The 18,648-nt window shown below is 43.4% G+C and overlaps 1 protein-coding gene across 3 annotated transcripts in view; it reads right to left on the bottom strand.

The window, feature by feature from the left end:
* The window catches only part of MAN2A2 (mannosidase alpha class 2A member 2), a 492,369-nt gene that overhangs the window by 232,932 nt on the left and 240,789 nt on the right, over positions 1–18,648 (bottom strand). For all 3 annotated transcript variants that reach the window (XM_069222645.1, XM_069222646.1, XM_069222644.1), the window contains exon 15: positions 7,091–7,256. In XM_069222645.1, coding sequence (XP_069078746.1) covers positions 7,091–7,256 — 166 coding nt within the window. The remainder of the gene's footprint in view (positions 1–7,090; positions 7,257–18,648) is intronic.

Genomic DNA, 18,648 nt, shown 5'->3' with positions numbered 1-18,648 from the left:
AATGGTGAAATAACTTTTGGTAAAAATTTTGGATTAGGTCGTAGGACGACCTTATTTCTATGTATTTGTATAAAAGGCTCTTGTGTTGTGAACGCTTGAATTTCACTTACTCTTCTTAGAGATGTAATGGCGATGAGAAAGGCAACTTTCCAGGTTAGGAATTGTATTCCGCAAGAGTGCATGGGTTCGAAAGGTGGGCCAATGAGTCTTGTTAGAACCACGTTTAGGTTCCATGAAGGAACAGGTGGTGTTCTTGGTGGTATAATTCTTTTAAGCCCTTCTATGAATGCTTTGATAACTGGTATCCTATACAAGGAAGTTGAATAGGTAGTTTGCAGGTATGCAGATATTGCTGCAAGGTGTATTTTAATAGAAGAGAAGGCTAGCTTTGCTTTTTGTAAATGGAGCAAGTAATTTACTATATGTTTTGGAGTTGCGTCTAGTGGTTGTATCTGATTATGATGGCAGTACCAAACAAATCTTTTCCACTTACTTGCGTAGCAGTGTCTAGTGGATGGCCTTCTGGCCTGCTTTATGACTTCCATACACTCTTGGCTAAGTTGTAAGTGTCCGAATTCTAGGATTTCAGGAGCCAGATTGCTAGATTCAGCGATGCTGGGTCCGGGTGTCTGATCTGTTGGTTGTGTTGCGTTAACAGATCTGGTTTGTTGGGCAGTTTGATGTGTGGTACTACAGACAGATCTAGCAGTGTTGTGTACCAGGGTTGTCTTGCCCACGTTGGTGCTATTAAAATGAGTTTGAGTTTGTTTTGACTCAATTTGTTTACTAGGTAAGCAATGAGAGGGAGAGGAGGAAAAGCGTAAGCAAATATTCCTGACCAGTTCATCCATAGGGCATTGCCTTGGGATTGCTTGTGTGGGTATCTGGACGCGAAGCTTTGGCATTTTGCGTTCTCTTTTGTTGCAAATAAGTCTATTTGTGGTCTTCCCCAGAGTGTGAAGTAGGTGTTCAGAATCTGTGGGTGGATTTCCCATTCGTGGACTTGCTGGTGATCTCGAGAGAGATTGTCTGCCAGCTGATTCTGGATCCCCGGAATAAACTGTGCTATTAGACCAATTTGATGGTGGATTGCCCACTTCCATATTTTTTGAGCTAACAAGCTTAACTGCGTTGAATGTGTTCCTCCTTGTTTGTTTAGATAATACATCGTTGTCATGTTGTCTGTTTTGACAAGGATGTATTTGTGGGTTATGATTGGTTGGAAAGCTTTTAGTGCTTGAAAAACTGCTAATAATTCTAGATGATTTATATGCAGTTTTGTTTGATGCATGTTCCATTGTCCTCTTATGTTGTGTTGATTGAGATGTGCTCCCCACCCTGTCATGGAAGCATCTGTTGTTATTACGTACTGTGGCACTGGGTCTTGGAAAGGCCGCCCTATGTTTAAATTTATACTGTTCCACCATAGAAGCGAGAGGTAAGTTTGGCGGTCTAGCAACACCAGATCTAGAAGGTGACCCTGTGCTTGAGACCACTGTGAGGCTAGGCACTGTTGTAAGGGCCTCATGTGCAGTCTTGCGTTTGGGACAATGGCTATGCATGAGGACATCATGCCTAGGAGCTGTAGTATTGTTCTTGCTTGTATTGTTTGGTTTGGAGACATGTGTTGAATGACTCTGTTGAAATTGTGGATCCTTTGTGGAGTTGGCGTTGCTACTCCTTTTGTCGTGTCTATTATGGCTCCTAGATATTGCTGTACTTTGCTTGGCAGAATGTTTGATTTTGCAAAGTTGATGGTGAACCCTAGTTTGTAGAGGGTTTGTATGACTTGATTTGTGTGGTTTGAGCATTGTGTGAGCGAACTGGTTTTGATTAGCCAGTCGTCTAGATACGGGAACACATGTATTTGCTGCCTTCTGATGTGTGCAGCGACTACTGCTAGGCATTTTGTGAATACTCTTGGAGCGGTTGTTAAACCAAATGGCAATACTTTGAATTGGTAATGTATTCCTTTGAATACAAACCTTAGATATTTCCTGTGTGATTGATGTATTGGTATATGGAAATATGCGTCTTTGAGGTCTAGGGTTGTCATGTAGTTGTGTTTTTTGAGCAATGGTAACACTTCTTGTAGTGTGACCATGTGAAAGTGGTCTGATTTGATGAATGTGTTTACTACTCTGAGGTCTAGAATTGGTCTCAGTGTTTCGTCCTTTTTTGGTATCAAGAAGTACAGTGAATAAACTCCTGTGTTTATTTGTGTGCTTGGTACTAATTCTATTGCATTTTTTTGCAGTAGTGCTTGAACTTCTATCTCTAGAAGCTGTGAATGGTATTTTGATAAATTTTGTGATTTTGGTGGTATGTCTGGAGGGAATTGCAGGAATTCTATGCAATAACCATGTTGGATAATTGCTAGGACCCATGTGTCTGTAGTTATTTTGTCCCATGCTTCGTAATATTGACGTATCCTCCCTCCCACTGGTGTTGTGTGGGAGGGGTGAGTGACGTGTGAGTCACTGCTTGTTGGTAGTGGTTTTGGGGCTTTGAAATCTTCCTCTATTCCTAGGGAATTGCCCCCCTCTATACTGGCCCCGAAAACCTCCCCTGTACTGTCCCTGGTAGGTGGGCGGTGCGGACTGTGAGGTGCTAGCTTGTGTGGCCTGACCCCGAAACCCTCCTCTAAAAGGTGTTTTGCGGAAGGTGTTATAAGATCCTCTGCTCTGCGGGGAGTAGAGTGCGCCCATGGCCTTGGCAGTGTCAGTGTCCTTCTTGAGCTTTTCTATGGCTGTGTCGACCTCCGGACCGAACAGAAGTTTTTTGTTTACTGGCATGTTAAGCACTGCCTGCTGAATTTCTGGCTTGAATCCAGACGTTCTGAGCCATGCGTGCCTACGGATGGTAACCGACGTATTAATGGTCCTTGCGGCCGTGTCTGCTGCATCCATGGAGGAGCGTATTTGATTGTTTGAAATGTTTTGACCCTCCTCAACAACCTGTTTTGCTCTTTTTTGCAGATCTTTTGGGAGATGTTCAATGAGATGCTGCATCTCATCCCAGTGGGCTCTGTCGTATCGCGCTAGCAGCGCTTGTGAATTTGCGATGCGCCACTGGTTTGCTGCTTGGACAGCAACCCTCTTCCCGGCTGCATCGAACTTCCTGCTTTCTTTATCTGGGGGAGGTGCATCCCCAGAGGTGTGTGAATTTGCCCGTTTTCTGGCAGCCCCTACCACCACAGAATCTGGTGGCAGCTGAGAGGTGATGAATACAGGGTCCGTAGGAGGCGCCTTATACTTTTTGTCCACCCTAGGCGTCACTGCCCTACTTTTATAACTGGCTCCTTGAAAATGTCCTTTGCATGGCGTAGCATGCCTGGGAGCATCGGCAGGCTTTGGTAGGAGCTGTGGGTTGAAGAGAGGGTGTTAAATAAAAAATCATCCTCTACTTGTTCCGAGTGTAGTTCCACATTATGGAATAGTGCTGCTCTAGCCACCACTTGTGAGTAGGCTGTGCTGTCTTCCGGTGGTGATGGCCTAGTTGGGTATGTGTCTGGGCTGTTATCAGACACTGGTGCGTCGTACAAGTCCCACGCATCCTGATCTTGGTCATCGTGGCTCATGGCGGTGTGAGCTGGCGAATGTGACGGGGTGTAAGTTGGCGAAGCCGGAGTTACAGGTGGAGGCGAGGGAGGAGGTGTTACCTTTTGTGCTGTTTGTTGCTGAGGAGTAAACTGAAGCGTTCTCTTTCGTTTGACAGGTGGAAGGGTACTGATCTTCCCAGTCCCCTGCTGAATAAAGATACGCTTTTGCGTGTGATCCACGTCAGTGGATTGCAGTTCTTGTTCAAATCTATGTTTCTTCATTTGTGAAGACATAGAATGCTCTTCAGTATAGGAGCCTGAAAAAGGGTCTGATGTCGCTTTTTTCGGCTCCGAAAACCCTGTTGATTGTTTTTTCGGCTCCGAGGTAACCTTCCTCTTTTTCTGTGCCGTAAATTCTTGGCCTCTATGGTCTTCGGCGCCACTGTCTCGGCGTCGATCCGTGTCGACACCGAACTCTCGGTGTCGATGCTTCTGTTTAGCACTCTCTCGGTCCCGAGGAGGCTGCGTGCCGGTGTCTTGACCGAAGTCGGACGATCTCGACACTGAATGGGCCTTTTTCGGTGCCGATTGTTAGTCACCGAGAATTTGGGTGGAGCCATGGCCGGTTGGCAGTGGCGTCCCCTGGGCCTTCTTTCCTTTTTTAAGTTCTGATCTCGACGTCTTACTCACAGTTTTTGTAGAGTCTAGCTCGTCGGAGTCTGAATCCTGGATGGAAAAGGATTCCTCCTGTTCCTCTTCTGTCTCGAACTGTCGACGCTCCTTTGGCGTGGACGCCATCTGCAGTCTTCTCGCTCGACGGTCGCGCAGAGTTTTTCGGGACCGGAACGCCCGACAGGCCTCACAGGATTCTTCGCTGTGCTCGGGTGAGAGGCACAGGTTACAGACCGAGTGTAGGTCCGTATAAGGATATTTGTTGTGGCATTCGGGGCAGAATCGAAACGGGGTCCGTTCCATCGGCGTTGTTCTCCATGCGGTCGGGCCGACTAGGCCCCGACGGGGTGCCGAAATCTACCCCGAAGGGCACCGAAGCGCTTCGATGTTCAACGCGTAGTTGTATGTGTCTATCTCGAACCGGATCGCAACGATACCGTCGAAAATCTTCCGTTTTCAGCTATCTTTCCGTTCCGAAACCCGGAGCGACAGGAACACGTCCGAACCCGATGGCGGAAAGAAAACAATCGAAGATGGAGTCGACGCCCATGCGCAATGAGCACAGAAGGAGGAGTCACTCGGTCCCGTGACTCGAAAACACTTCTTCGAAGAAAAACAACTTGTAACACTCCGACCCAACACCAGATGGCGAGCTCATGCATACCATGTGTATCTACAGCGACAGATGCCATCGAACATGACACTTCTTCTAAATTAGACTAAGCAGAGTTCAAGGGGATTCCCATCACATGCTGGGCGGTAGAACATCTGGGGTATGCTAGGGTATGAAGGGAGTGGTTATCAGGATGCTGCTGTCTGACTGGCTGAAGTGGAGTTATTTTTAAATGATGTGAATAGGATACGAAATTCAGTGTTTTTAACCTATACAAGCTATGCATAACAGAGTACTACTTTCTATTTGTACGGTGGGATTTCCACTTCAACAAAGGGGTAGCTTGGCAGAAGGAACAAGACCTTCCTTTGAAAAAATGCATTTGATGTATGTGCAAAAAATAGCACAAGGGACATAAGGCAGCAAGGCACATATAGAGCATGGGGGAAGGAGAAGGGACACAAGAGGCTTAAAAGCCCAGAGGATTGTGAGTCACATAAGACCCAACATGTAAGAGAAGCACAGGAATGCACTAGTGGCAAGGAAGGTATAAGCAATCCGGGTTCAAAGTCATGGATGGTAAACAAAGGAGACTGCACATAAATATGTGAAAACATACTTGGGGCACACAAGCTACTAAGGTCTGCAGCAATAGGACGTCAGGGTACACCCGATGCATACCCTCCGCCAACAGCTGAGGATAAGCACAGTAACACTGTAGAACTTTGTGAGTTGTGAACCTGTATGACCCCCAAACAGCATTATCTCTGGTTTAGGGAAATCATACCTCCCAACGTACATTCATAGAGCACATAGGTTTTTCTTCTTCACCAAAGGCTTTGTGGTAGGATGTTATTAGTAGTAATCTCTTGTCCTGATCCCAGAACCATTTGAATGGTCACTCTAGCCCTAACCATTGTGCCACTAACTATAGCTGTGGGTCTTCTGGGTACTCAACCAACAAACTTAATTTCAAGCAGCCCTTTCAAAGTTTTCACCCCTTGAAACATGGTACCCCTAGATTATGTCTTTGTGGGTGATAAGTTTCAGCAGAGCAACAAGTGTCCCTTCAATAAATAATTTGCCAATGCCAAACACAGCCATCTGCCCACCACTAGACCCACAACAGACTTGGTAAGTGGACAGCAAGTCAGTGTTTAAATTGGCCTTTGGCCCTCTAACCTCTATTCAATTATAGGCAGCAGGTATTTGGCCTTAGTATTTTTAGGGTGGTTTTGTTGGAAACCCTCCGAATACGGAGTCTTGCACCCTGAACTACTAGCAAGCTATGAGACTTATCAAGAGAAATTGAAAACATTACCCTTTAATATTTGCACTGTTCACTAAGCCCATGCTGTCTGACATTGCATTACGAAAACTATAAAGGTTTTTGGGATCAGATCGAGCCCCAAATATCTCTAAGGGATTATGGTTGTTGAGTACATCTTTATTTTACCTGTTCTACTTTTGCCTACATGCAAATAAAAAAACACCACTGCTACTATTGTTACCAATTGTTACCTACAAAAAGTCAATCATACTGGAGCTGAATAGTGCCGGAGGCCTTGGGAACACAAAATAATGAACAAAAGAAGCCTATGGTACTATGAATGGCATGGACAGTGAGAAGTTGCCAAAGGGTATGGGGGACAGAAAGGCAGGGGGCTATGGGCATAGAGGCATAGAGCAAGAAAGTAGGAGACTAGGAAGGGTGGCACAGACTAGGGGTATAGGCAGCACAGGCAGGGAGGAGACAGGTGGGTCACTTGAGAGTGAACAGAGACAATTAGAGAGGAAGAGAAATGCAGGGAGGAGACAGGTGGGTCACTTAAGAGTGAACAGAGACACTTAGAGAGGAAGAGGCAGTTCTTGCAGGGTAGCACTGCGGAGTAGAATGGGTGGAATGGGAGCTGCTAACGTGCTCAGCTCTGTAAGTTTCATATGGAGAGTTGCGTTCCCGTAGTATGCTCTTCAACATTTAGCGTGCATTAAGCCACCTCTAGGATAATAAATACATCTGGAGTTAAATTCAGAGGCTTGTCACCAACTATTCAAACATGGGTTTGGAAATGTGTTGTACACTCAAGCTTTTGGAGATGTTCATGTCGTAACCTCTTTATGTCTTTCCCTTAATATGAGCATTAACTACAGTATCACACACAAGCCGTCTCTTCTGCTTCTACAGCCCCTTTAGAAGAACAACTAATTTTTCATCCAAACCCAGCCATGCATCATCATGAAATGAAGGGTACTGCATTGCTCACCTGGTAAACATCCAGCACCATGTCGGTGGCAGAGTTCCACTGGGCACTAAGCTGGACTGCTAGGGGCTGGCCCTCTTCAGAAACAACTCGCACTCTAGGTGTATTTACTAAGAATGAGACCACGCATAGGCGTGTCTGCTCCACAGGATTGAAGACCACCACATACCTGAAACAGAAAAATAGCAATACAAATTGAAAACCACTGGTTCTGAACTGACATCCAAATGGGCATGCCTATTCACACTGTGAACCAGTTACAATAGCTACCTTTAATATTTTGTATCAGACCAAGGAAACAAGAAATACTTCTCTGGCAAATTATAACTTACAAATATTAGGACCTTATTAACATAATACAATTTGCATAGTCAATTTAATATTGGAACAATAGGCAAATAGGATGAGCACTGAAAGTACCATTGTGCAGCAAACAACATAATCAAATAGGTTTTCATAAAGTCTTAGTTGAATTGTGCATTGCCTAACGAAGCTTTAAAGGTGTAGTGCTTGCATACTGCATGTGGATTTCCCCAGGTAATTGCCCTGCACATTTCTGTAACATGGAAATTACTGGAAAAGGCACCTACTTCACCTAAGCCCTGGTGAAATGTCTCCTGATATTAGAACAGCAATTTGTAGTAATGGGACATAGAGAGGGTAGTCGGTGTCATACTACCATTTTGTAGAAGCTATTGTATCTAGGCCACTGTTTGAAGTGCAGAGTTAATCAGTGGAAGGCCCATCCTGGGGTCTGTCCAAATGGAAACAAAAACCATGCACACTATCACTCTGTAATACATACCAAGCCAAAGACACTACTGTGTGATGAAGGTCTCATACAGTTCATTCAACACCTTCATGAATAAAAAGGGATGTGTCCTGAGTACCACACTTACTTGGTGGAAAAAGTATGACAGCAAAGCACGTTAATGCTCAACAAAAACTGAGCTGATGGATTCAGTGACAAACATGGTCATCAGTACTCCTCAAATGGAAGTCCTCCAAAGATCTTATGTCTGGTTGAAGACCTGAGGCCCCAAAGGCAGTGATGACTGGCAGGACACCACTTACCACATTTCAACAAGGTTGCGGCGATCACGGCATGAAAATTATTGGGCTATCGCGTTTGATTCAAGTGATCACGCTATGAAATTTATTGGGATATTGCATGTTGATTAAAATTTTTGTAACTTAGGAGCATTGTTTTTATTGTTAAAATTTGATGTACTAGGCTTATTTTTTCATGATTTGTCATGAATTAATGAATTATGAATTGTGATCTGTATCTACAGAATAATACAGTAATATATATTTAGAAAACTTCTATTTGTGGTGGATTTTTTTAAATTTGTCAAGAGCTCATGTACTAAACCTTTACTCCCCACAACCTTGTTGAATTGTAATAATATGTAGTCAGGAGGATAAACTGACTTTTGTGGGTGAGAGTGCAGGGCCACTTCTCAGTTTATCCACCTTGTGTAAATCCACTGACCACCCTGTCACTGTAATGACAATCAAGAATACAATTTTCATTTAAATTAGCTTTATGTCACAAGAAGAAAAACGTTTCCTGTGGCCAAATTACGGTTGACTGCTCTGTTGTAAGTGAAAAAATCAAAGTTACAGGGACCTTATAGTTAGGAAATAGAATTTACAAAACCTTAGAAATTCACCAAAAAAACAAGGGTTACAGGGATGTTATACACACCATAGAAATTTAGCAATCATAGTTATCTCAAGCAACTATTACTCGTGCCCTAAGGTAACTATAACTGGCATTCCGTTCCGCCATGCACAATTTTGTCATCAATAATTTGATTGCAAATGTTGCAGTGATATTATCAATAATGTCAAAGAAGATGTCATGACTGATGCAACATGTGGGGTAATTAGAAGTGCATGGCGAGGGCCCTTTTCCTAGCTATAACATCCCTATAACCTCAATTTTGTCAGCGATTATTTTTTTTAAAATGTAAAGTAATATTAAATTAATGCTGTGCACAGCGGGGGTATTGCTGGAGGGCCTGGTCTACGGACATCCTCCCAAAATGCAGCCAACCCCAGGCTGCAGAAGGCCAAAGGCTGTGCACAGTGGGGTGTTGGCTGCAGGGCTTGACCTGCAGCTAGGCCTTGCACCCAACTCATCAAAGGCAACTAACCAGCAAGCCCCCTCCCGGGATGTTTTTGGCCCCGGGAACCCCCTACCCCAGGGCCTGGTGCATTTGTTATGGGGAGGGGGGACACAGGGCCTCCCCCCTCCTGACCAGCTTTTGGCCCCAGGACCCCATCTCCAGGGGCCCAGCAACATATTTCAGGCACGCTGCTCCCCTCTCAGCACATTTTGTGATAAAGTGGAGGACGTGCCCTCCTCCCTGGACTGATTCTGGCCCGGGGACTCCATTCTCGGGGCTGGTGTATTTTATTTTTAGGGGAGCGAGGTCACTGATTATGGCCCCAGGGACCCTATATCCCGGTGCCCGCCATTATATTTTGGAGGGGTTTTACACCACCCCCACTCCTGGGCTGATTGATTTACGTCTGTTTCCCTTCCCGCTTCACTTGCAGGGAAACAGATGACAAGTGTGGTATCAGCGTGGGGGGGGAAGGAGTGGGGGAAGGGACGTGCTCCCCAGGGCCTAGCCTGAGCCGGCCCTTGGGGATGGGTATTAAGAGCCATTAATGGCTTAGGGAGGGGGACCCCTTCCCTTTGCATGCATGGCCGGGCCCCAGGGGATGGTGTCCCCAGGACGAAATTGGCCCAGGAGCAGGGCCGCATGCCCCCCTCCCAATTATTAATAAGGCCGGGTCGTGGGGTCCCCGGGGCAGAAATCAGCCAGGGGTGGGGGGTGCAGATGGCCTCTACCCCTTCTTCTCAATATCAGCCAGGAACCTGGGGATAGAACATGGCTTTGGAAGGAGGGTCACGTCTGACCCTCTCCCCCTCCAAATAGATATTAATGTATTAATGTTCTCTCCCCCCCTCTGCCCCCCTCTCCCCGGCCCAGACAGGGCCTTTAAAAAATAGGAGAACGCACTTGTTTTTTTAATTTATTTTGTTGTCGATCCATGGATCCTCTGCAAATTTGTGGCAAAATAAATTTTTTAAAAAACACACAAAATAAAACAGTTGTTGGCCCCAGGTGGGCTCCCTGTGGGCCTCACCACTAGTACTGAGGGACCAGGGTATTCCTAATCTGTACCCTTGTGTTTTTTTTCTTGGGACTCAGGCTGAGTCTCGAGTACCAAGATGGCTGTCACCACTTCCTGGTTAAAGTGGTGGCAGCCAATTACGACATTGATATTAGTGAGTGGCTCTACCGATCCACTGCAGTAGATCAGTCTCTACATATACAGAAAGCTTTTTTCTTTAATAACTCCCGATCTAATCAATAGATTTACACCAAATTATAAAAAGCACTCTTTCTGGACCAAGATCTAGCTTTCTGCCAAATTTGGTGTAATTCAGTTCAGAGGTTCGAGCTGTAGTCTTGTCTCAAATCCTTATGGGAAACTGCATGGACAAAATGCTGTTATGAACCCCCCCACTCCTTTTCTCGGCCCCCGCTTGAAGAATCACCACAAAACTTTCCTGATAGCAACTGAAGTGACTGGCAAACAAGTTCTGAAATATTCGTGAAGATTCATCAAACGGCACCAAAGCAAACAATAAAACTCTTTTCCTATGGAAACTATGCCTTAACTATACCTACCTACTGGTGACCGCTAAAAAACATTGAAATTCACCAGTTATAGTTAACTGAAGTAACTATAACTCACGACCCAACCATACATGGTGTTGTCATCAATAGTAGAGTTTCAAATGTCATCAGAGATGTTATCAATGATATCAGAGAATATGTCATGAGTGATGTACCATGTGAGGTCATAAGCAGTGCATGGGGAGTTATAGTTACTTCAGTTAACTATAACTTGTGAATTTCAGTGTTTTTTTGTTTAAAATGTTAAGTTAAAAACTGAGATTTTCACAAAACTGTGATGTCACTTTAACTTTTATTTTTTTCAGTGTTTTTTCAGCCAGACCTGGTGCCCAGCCCCTCCCACGGCCACAAGCTCCCATATACAGCCTTTGGCAGTTTGCAGCATGGATTTGCCACAGGGCTAGCTGCTCGGACACGGCCAGCCCACCACAGACATTCATGCTCCCTCTTTTTTTTAAATGGTTTTCCAATCCCACAGGACTCTTGCAGGAGCCAGCAAGGCCTGTGTGCTCCAGTGTGACTCTTGTTAGAGTAAGTAGATCAAGCTGGCTCCCACAGGATTGAAGCATCCCAAAATATATATATATATATATTTATTTATTTTAATTTGACCTGGGACGCCCCACAAGATCCAGGTGATCAGGATGTCCATAGCCTGCCCTTTATAGTTTAATTGTTTTCGTTGTCAGGACACAGGACATATGTCATGTAATGCTCACTGCAATATTTCTCTTCATGTTGCAGCCAGCCAATCAGAGTGCGAGCTATTCTTGAACTTATGAGAGCCTCTCACTCCCGCGAGAAAATAGCCTCACTCAAACAAACAGATAACTTTATTATTTGAAGTTATGTGCCTGCAGGACTCCTGTGGGACACCCGCAAACCCAACTCTATGGATTATAAATTTGGAACCTAAATTTCTCAAAAACTACTAAATGGATTTACACCAAACCATAAAAATCACACTTTCCAGGTACAAATCTAGCTTTCTGCCAAATTTGGTTTAATTCCTTTAAGCCGTTTCTGCTATAGTGTCTAAAATTCCATCCTCCAGTAAACAAGTTAGGGGATTGATGATCTTGGAAGAGCCCAGTAAAAACATCTTAACCGCTTGTTTTTATAGTGCGATCTGATGTTAGATTTCCGGGCAGCCATCAGAACAGTTCGGGTATAATAAGGATGAGTAAGCTGGGTGCAAATAATGCAATTCAGCTGAGTGGTTGTATGGTTGGTTGATAGTTCTCCCCATCAATGAAGAGACAATATTGCTACAGATGATTCTATATAGCATCCTTCAGAGAAGGTGCAGAATGTCTAATAACTATACCTAGCAGGACCCAGAGGTGACCTTGATTTTCTGAAGGCCCTTTGAAAAAGTGAATCAGGGAAAAGGGACTAGTGATCCAGCTCTCCAGGGTGCAAAGTAGTCATATGCAGTGCTCAGATATGTTGCCAAAGTCCATATCTGACTGCCCCAGACCTGTGTGAGTCAGTGAACATCTCTTCCATTTCCCACCCGATGGGTGACTTTACAAATCCACTCAGGCAGTCTTCTGTCACACTGAGAAATCCTCCTGTCAGGGCAAGCATGGAGAAAAATACCTGCACTTAGTTCAACAGCCAGCTGACAAAGTTAATGTAGACAAGGACTGGGGTGTTGTTGCTGTGTTTCATGATCACCTCGCCTAGACCACTGAGAGGAAGGACTTTCAGGCCAGTAGAACAGCTTTTGATCTGAAAAATTTACATGGAGGGATATATTATATCCGACATAAAGATGTTGACACAAAGCAGCACTGGATTGGCCCACCAATCAGCACTGAAAGACATCTTTTATAATTAAGACACCCAGAAGAATGGAAAGAAAAGAGTCTTGGACCACCGCATTAGGAAAAGATAATCCAAGACAGGCTTGGACTGGCTATCCACCAGTTTATCCCAGTGCTAGCATAGGTGAAGCTGTTACAGACTTGTGTACATCTTGGCCTGCAGGACATCCCTGGAGCCAAACACTCCTCCAGAGCTACAGTTTAGGGCATTCACAAATTACATGATGGGCATAATGTTTCTGGGGCGGGAATGCTCTACCATTCAATGAGATCAATACAATTTCAATTTAATCCCCATATAACAATTAAAATAACTTTAGTAAGGAAAGTACAGAAACATTTTAGAACAAAATGTTCATATAACTTGAAAAAAGCTAGGACCTACAGCTTTTCAGGAGCATCTTCTCCTCAATGGGAACCGGAAGGTGGTGGTTGTAGAATTTGCAGATCTTAACCATTTCTGATCACTGACAGCATTCGTTGGTGATGTAGGACCAGTGATGATAGCAGAGGACAAGTCTACTTGGAGCTAAGCCTAACCCTTGTGAGGTAGCAACAGCAGTGTTGAACAAAAAGGTCCTGTGGAAGTCCAGAGACTTCTTAGCTTTGTTGAGTCTTTTGAGCTGGCATGGCTTTCCCCTAAAATGTCTCTATACTTGGACTGTGAGGAAGAGACTAGTCCTTGCCATAAAGAGGGTCTAATAGATACCACGTTGATGAAGCATTTTGATTTACTTATGGCCAAGGTACTCAGAACCTTATCGGCAGAGGGGTTGACAAGGTTGTTCTTTTCAAACGAAAGTCCATAACTTTGTGATAGACCTCCTCTGTTATGTTACCACACCATAACCATGCTTCGCGTTACAAGGAGAGGTTGTTTATAAGGAGCCGAACAACACCAAAATGAGCTCAACTGTATTCTTGTCAAAGATAAGCATAAATCCATACTCGCTATAAATATAACTACAGAAGTGGAAGAAAAGATAGCCATTGTCATACCTAAATAACAAATCTGTGATCATTATAGCTGTTCTTACATCAGCCTGTCTGAGCAAGAGACCACCAGATTAGAACATTTTCATTTGGTATTTTGAAATATCAGCCCTCTGTATACGTTCGGAAGAATAAAGTTTTCACTTCTGGAAGGCTGCCACTACAGACTAAAGTGGGGAGTTTGGCAGTGCTTATTTTACGCAGTGGTTATCTACTGGCACCTATTTTTGGTGATCAGGACTTACCATTGGTAGGGATAAATTGCACAGGTGCTGAGGCAGGGGAATCTCTGGTAGTCATTAAAATCATTGGTATTTTGCAAAACTCCTGTCACGAGTCAACATGAGAAACAGGATGTAAGACTGCCACTGGGATAATCAAGCATGTTGTGCAGGCATGACCTTTTCATACCCACCTTTCAACAGATGTGCAGGCCTTTATTGTACCCACCTCTTTCACTTTCACTCCATGCCCTGTCGAATTGAAAGCACACTGAGTCAAGGTAATCTAGACTCCTCCCACTTTGGATGCACCTCTAGTATTACTTCTACTGAGCAGTTCATATTCTACACCTGGTACCCCCAGTATTCCTCCGTGCAGCACTGCAATAATCAGTTTTTAGTTTGCAGTGCATAACTGCAGCTGCAAAATGTTTAAAAAATGCCAGTTCCTGCTCTTTAGTATTCTTATACATCACTCTCAAAAGTATGCCTCTCCATAATCTTTGTGAATATAATGATCTCTGACAGGCTGTGCTCCTGGTGTTTTAGGCCTGGTTTGGCCTTGCAATGCTCTCAGTCTAGTGCCTGTTCACGGTAGGTGATGAGAAATCAGGTGACACAGATACACCACTTTACAAGTTTTAATAAAGGATTTGTAGGGATGGTTATGGTCAGAGCTGCAGTCACATAGGGTATTGTCCCAAGAAACTGTGACAAAGCATTAGGAGCCCAATGCTCAGCAGCCTCCAACCCATAACAAGTCATTATTGAAAGCTACATTCTGAATGAGAAATGGAGGACACACAGCAGCCTCCTTAAGCATGTGTTGGGTTCTGGCACATCGCTATTATTATTATTTTTAATTAAGCACTGGGGTTCAGTGACAAATACACAGCCTCCTTGACGACCTGCAATGGCTTCCTTGCATTTATCCTGTGCCTACTTGAAGACCTGAGGCTTCAAAATGAGCTAAGAGTTTGACAAAGCATAAATGCCCTCAATTTCCAGTAGGGGCACAGGTAACATGAAACAATGACAAACATCTTTTGCCAGGACACAGTCCTCTCTCAGTGTCTGAGTCTGCCAACCTTGCGTTCTGGAGAGAAAGCAGAGTAGCTGCTTGATCAAAAGGAAAGTTGCCTACCCGCAGTCTTAGTTCACCTCTGAGAAATAACAACTTACAAAATCCCCCAATGCTCAGCCAGTGGTAGTTAGGTCAGTTCGTTTTTATGGAGAAGTGCGGGAGGGGGTCCTGGGTATTAGGTTACAAAAAAACCTTGCTCATCCATTCACGAAGATTGTTGTTTAATACTTTAATGAGGATTCCCTTGGTGGAGAAGGAAAGATTTCTTACCTGCAATCCTAGTTCTCCTTCAAGGCTTCAAGGGAATCTCTACTGAAATCATAAGCACTGAATAGTCCTACCCATTCGAAGGTATCTGGAGCACTTTTTCCAAGGTCACATTCTGTGCAGTATCTCCACCTTATTTCAGAAACGGCAGGAAGTTCATATGACAAAATATAAACATTAGCAGCCTAAAAACAGGCTATGGCAATTCCATTATCTTTACTTTGAAAGATGGAAGAAATTACATAAAGCCTTTACAGGTTAGTAAAAGAAGGAAACGTGATATTAAAAAGGCTGCAGCTATGTTAGAAGGACAATTGACCACTGCGCCTTAAAGGGCACCCTGACCACTAATATCTCATCATGCCCTGTAGGTAGCACCACAACTCGGTTCTTTTTTGACAAACTAAGCAACATGTAAGTATAAATCAAATGATATCTCTTTAGTCAGAGGGGAGGGAGGGTGTGGTTGCTTATTATTTTAAATGATATTTCCCTGAAGGAGAACTAGGATTACAGCTTAGAAACCATTACTTCTCCTCCTGGGGGTCTCCAATGATAAGCATAAGAACTAAAAAGAATGGCTAGCCTATCTTGAAAGACATAAATGAAGAGATGAAAGGATTAAAACTAAGTAAATACATTTTTCATGGAGGCTTGGCCTACTTGGGCATCTGCTCTAGAATCTGAATCAAGATAATATTATCTTGTAAAGGTGCAAGCAGATCTCCAGGTTGTTGCTTTACATATATCAGATTTAAATATTTCTCTGTAATGCAGCAGCATCCCCTTTATCTCTCATTCAAAGGGTTTTAGACTTACTAGTTACATTTTTGTTAGTTTTCTAATAGCACAGGAGTATGAAAACAGACTATCCATCGAGATAAGGGATGTTTCTATGTGGGAAACTCTGTCTGCAATGGGCCATGGTGTGCAAACAATTTTTGGGGCTTTCTCGAGTCTTTAGTTTGGCCGAGATAACACTATCACCCTTCTTGAGCGAAGAACGTGAAGAGGCCTCTCTGGCGGAGAAAAGGGATTCCGAAAACTTTTAGTTATACTACTGGTCTGATTATTATTAAAGTTCAAGCCCACTTTAGGGAGGAATATGGGGTGATCTATCATTACTACCATAGTTTGATAACCATGAGTGCAGAAGGTATAACGACTTCGAAAGAAACTTTCCATGACAAATGATGCAGGCAACTTTATGTATAAATTCAAGAGAAGGGTCTAATTATACATGAAAGGACAATATTAAACTCCCATAGAGGAGAATGTCTCTGGATAAAATGGGTAAACATTCCTAATGCCTTCCAGAAAATCATTAACTACAGTCATTTTTAAAAGGGCATTTTCTATAGGCTTAGATTGTTGAAGGTGGATTTTAATATAGGAAGATTGTAGCTTTCCCTTAGTCAAATGAAGCAGATATTGATGCACCATGTCTTCTTGGCAGGTGATAGGATAAACTGCTCTGAGCACACCAAGTGCAGACCCTCTTCCAGGAGGAATCTCTTGTAGATAGCTTCTGGTTTCTCTCAACACATCTATGCACTCCTGAGGAAGATGCAAAAGGCCATATTGTGTGAGTTCAGGAGCCAAGCTACCAAGTTCAAGGACTGACTTATTGGATGCAGAATCCAGCCTCTGAATGTGTGCTGAAGGTCTGGTTTGTATGGCAGCCTCCTGTATGGCTGTTTTGAGAGGCAGAGAAGATATGTGAACCACCACTGATTGGACAACTCTAGTGCAATAAGAATCCTTCTGGTCTTTGAGAGAGTCAGCTGGATGATCACTGTTGGCAATGGGGGAATAGCAGGAAAGAAGTTAGAAAATGTGCCTGCCCAGCTGATCCACAGCACATGCCCAATGTTGGTAAAAACGTGACAACGTTTTGGCATATCCTGTGTTCTCCATTTGCAAAGAGGTCTATTTGAGAGAAACCCCAATTGCAAAAAACGTCTTGCAAAACATTGCTGTTTAAGGCCCATTTGTGGTTCTCTTGAATGTGTCTCCTCAGATTGTCCACTTGACCATTCTGAATGCCTGGCAGATGGACAGCTGCAATCTTGAGATTTCTGGATACTAGCCATTCCCAGATTCCTTAAGCTTCCAGGGAAAAGGTTCTGGTTCTCATACCTCCCTGCTTATTTAAATTATGTATGGTTGTTGTACTATCTACCTGGACAAGGAGGGAGTTAATCTCGAAAGAAGGAAGAAAAGCCTTCAGAGCTACATGCACCACCTTCCTATCTAAGAGGTTGATATGGTGTGTCTTTTCATTAGGGATCAAAGAGACCTAAATGTGAAGGATCTGAAGGGCCATTTTCTTTGGTTTGTGACATTTCTGAAGGAGAGATAATTGCCTCTCTTCCAAAGATAACTGCTGTATGTTTACACTATCCAAAACAGCACCCATGAAATGAAGAGATTGTACTAGGATGGAAATAGATTTTGTGTGATCTAAATGCAGGCTCTGTTGGTTGAGGCTGACAATCACACCTGGTAATGTTGACATGTGTGCTGATACTTCAAAGCCTTGATCAGCCAATCATCTAGGTAAGTAGTCCTTAACCTTTTGACTTTTATGGACCCCTATATTACGATTACTGGAACCCAGGGATCCCCCACTGAATCATTACTGGAATCTGGGACACCTCCACTGAGTCGTTACTGGAGGTCCGGCTTCCCAGCCTAAACACTGTTGATTATTTGAACAAAAAACAAATCACAAAAAATAAAGAAACAAGCGTTCGTCAAACATATACACAAAAGATAATACTTTTTTGTCAGGCCTCGATAAATCAACTCGCTATGGTGAGTCATATTTTATCAGGTCAAGCTACTTTTAGAACGTCTTTGCCACTTCTGGAAAGTTGACAAAGAACAGGTGCTCTGTTCAGTCAGAAACTGAAGGAGCAATAAAGACACCTTTAAATCTTGTTCCTGTCTTGTCACATTTGCTCTGTGTTCAGACACAGACATCACAAGTCAGTTTGTTTTCTTACAATTAATTTTCCTTCTGACTGTAGAGTTCCAGGATTTTGTAAGGTGAACTGTTTGACCTGCTGTACAAAAAGTGTGAAATGAAAAGCTGTAGAGTGCTAGGTATTTCCTAACACACAACATTTAGATAACTAAGTCAACTGTACAAACATTTCAAAATATATTTCAGCAGTCGTGAAAGACCATTTTTGTACTTCTGTGTGATGAAAAAATATTTTAATAGGATGAAAACAAATCAGAACAATTTACATGGTGATGTGTAAAGGATAAATATGTTTTCTAGATCACAATATTCACAGATTATTGTTAATACACTATACAGTTTTATCAGTAAAGCTGCAAGTTAGTGGAAAGGTTTTTGGACATTTCTTGGAAATGTACTCTCTGTAAAGGACAGTGTGCTACCACATCATTCTTTAATAATATATTTAAAAGTGAG

This window comes from Pleurodeles waltl, chromosome 3_1 (genome assembly GCF_031143425.1).
Source record: "Pleurodeles waltl isolate 20211129_DDA chromosome 3_1, aPleWal1.hap1.20221129, whole genome shotgun sequence".
Taxonomy (NCBI): Eukaryota; Metazoa; Chordata; class Amphibia; order Caudata; family Salamandridae; genus Pleurodeles; species Pleurodeles waltl.
This window is presented reverse-complemented; position numbering and strand designations above follow the sequence as displayed.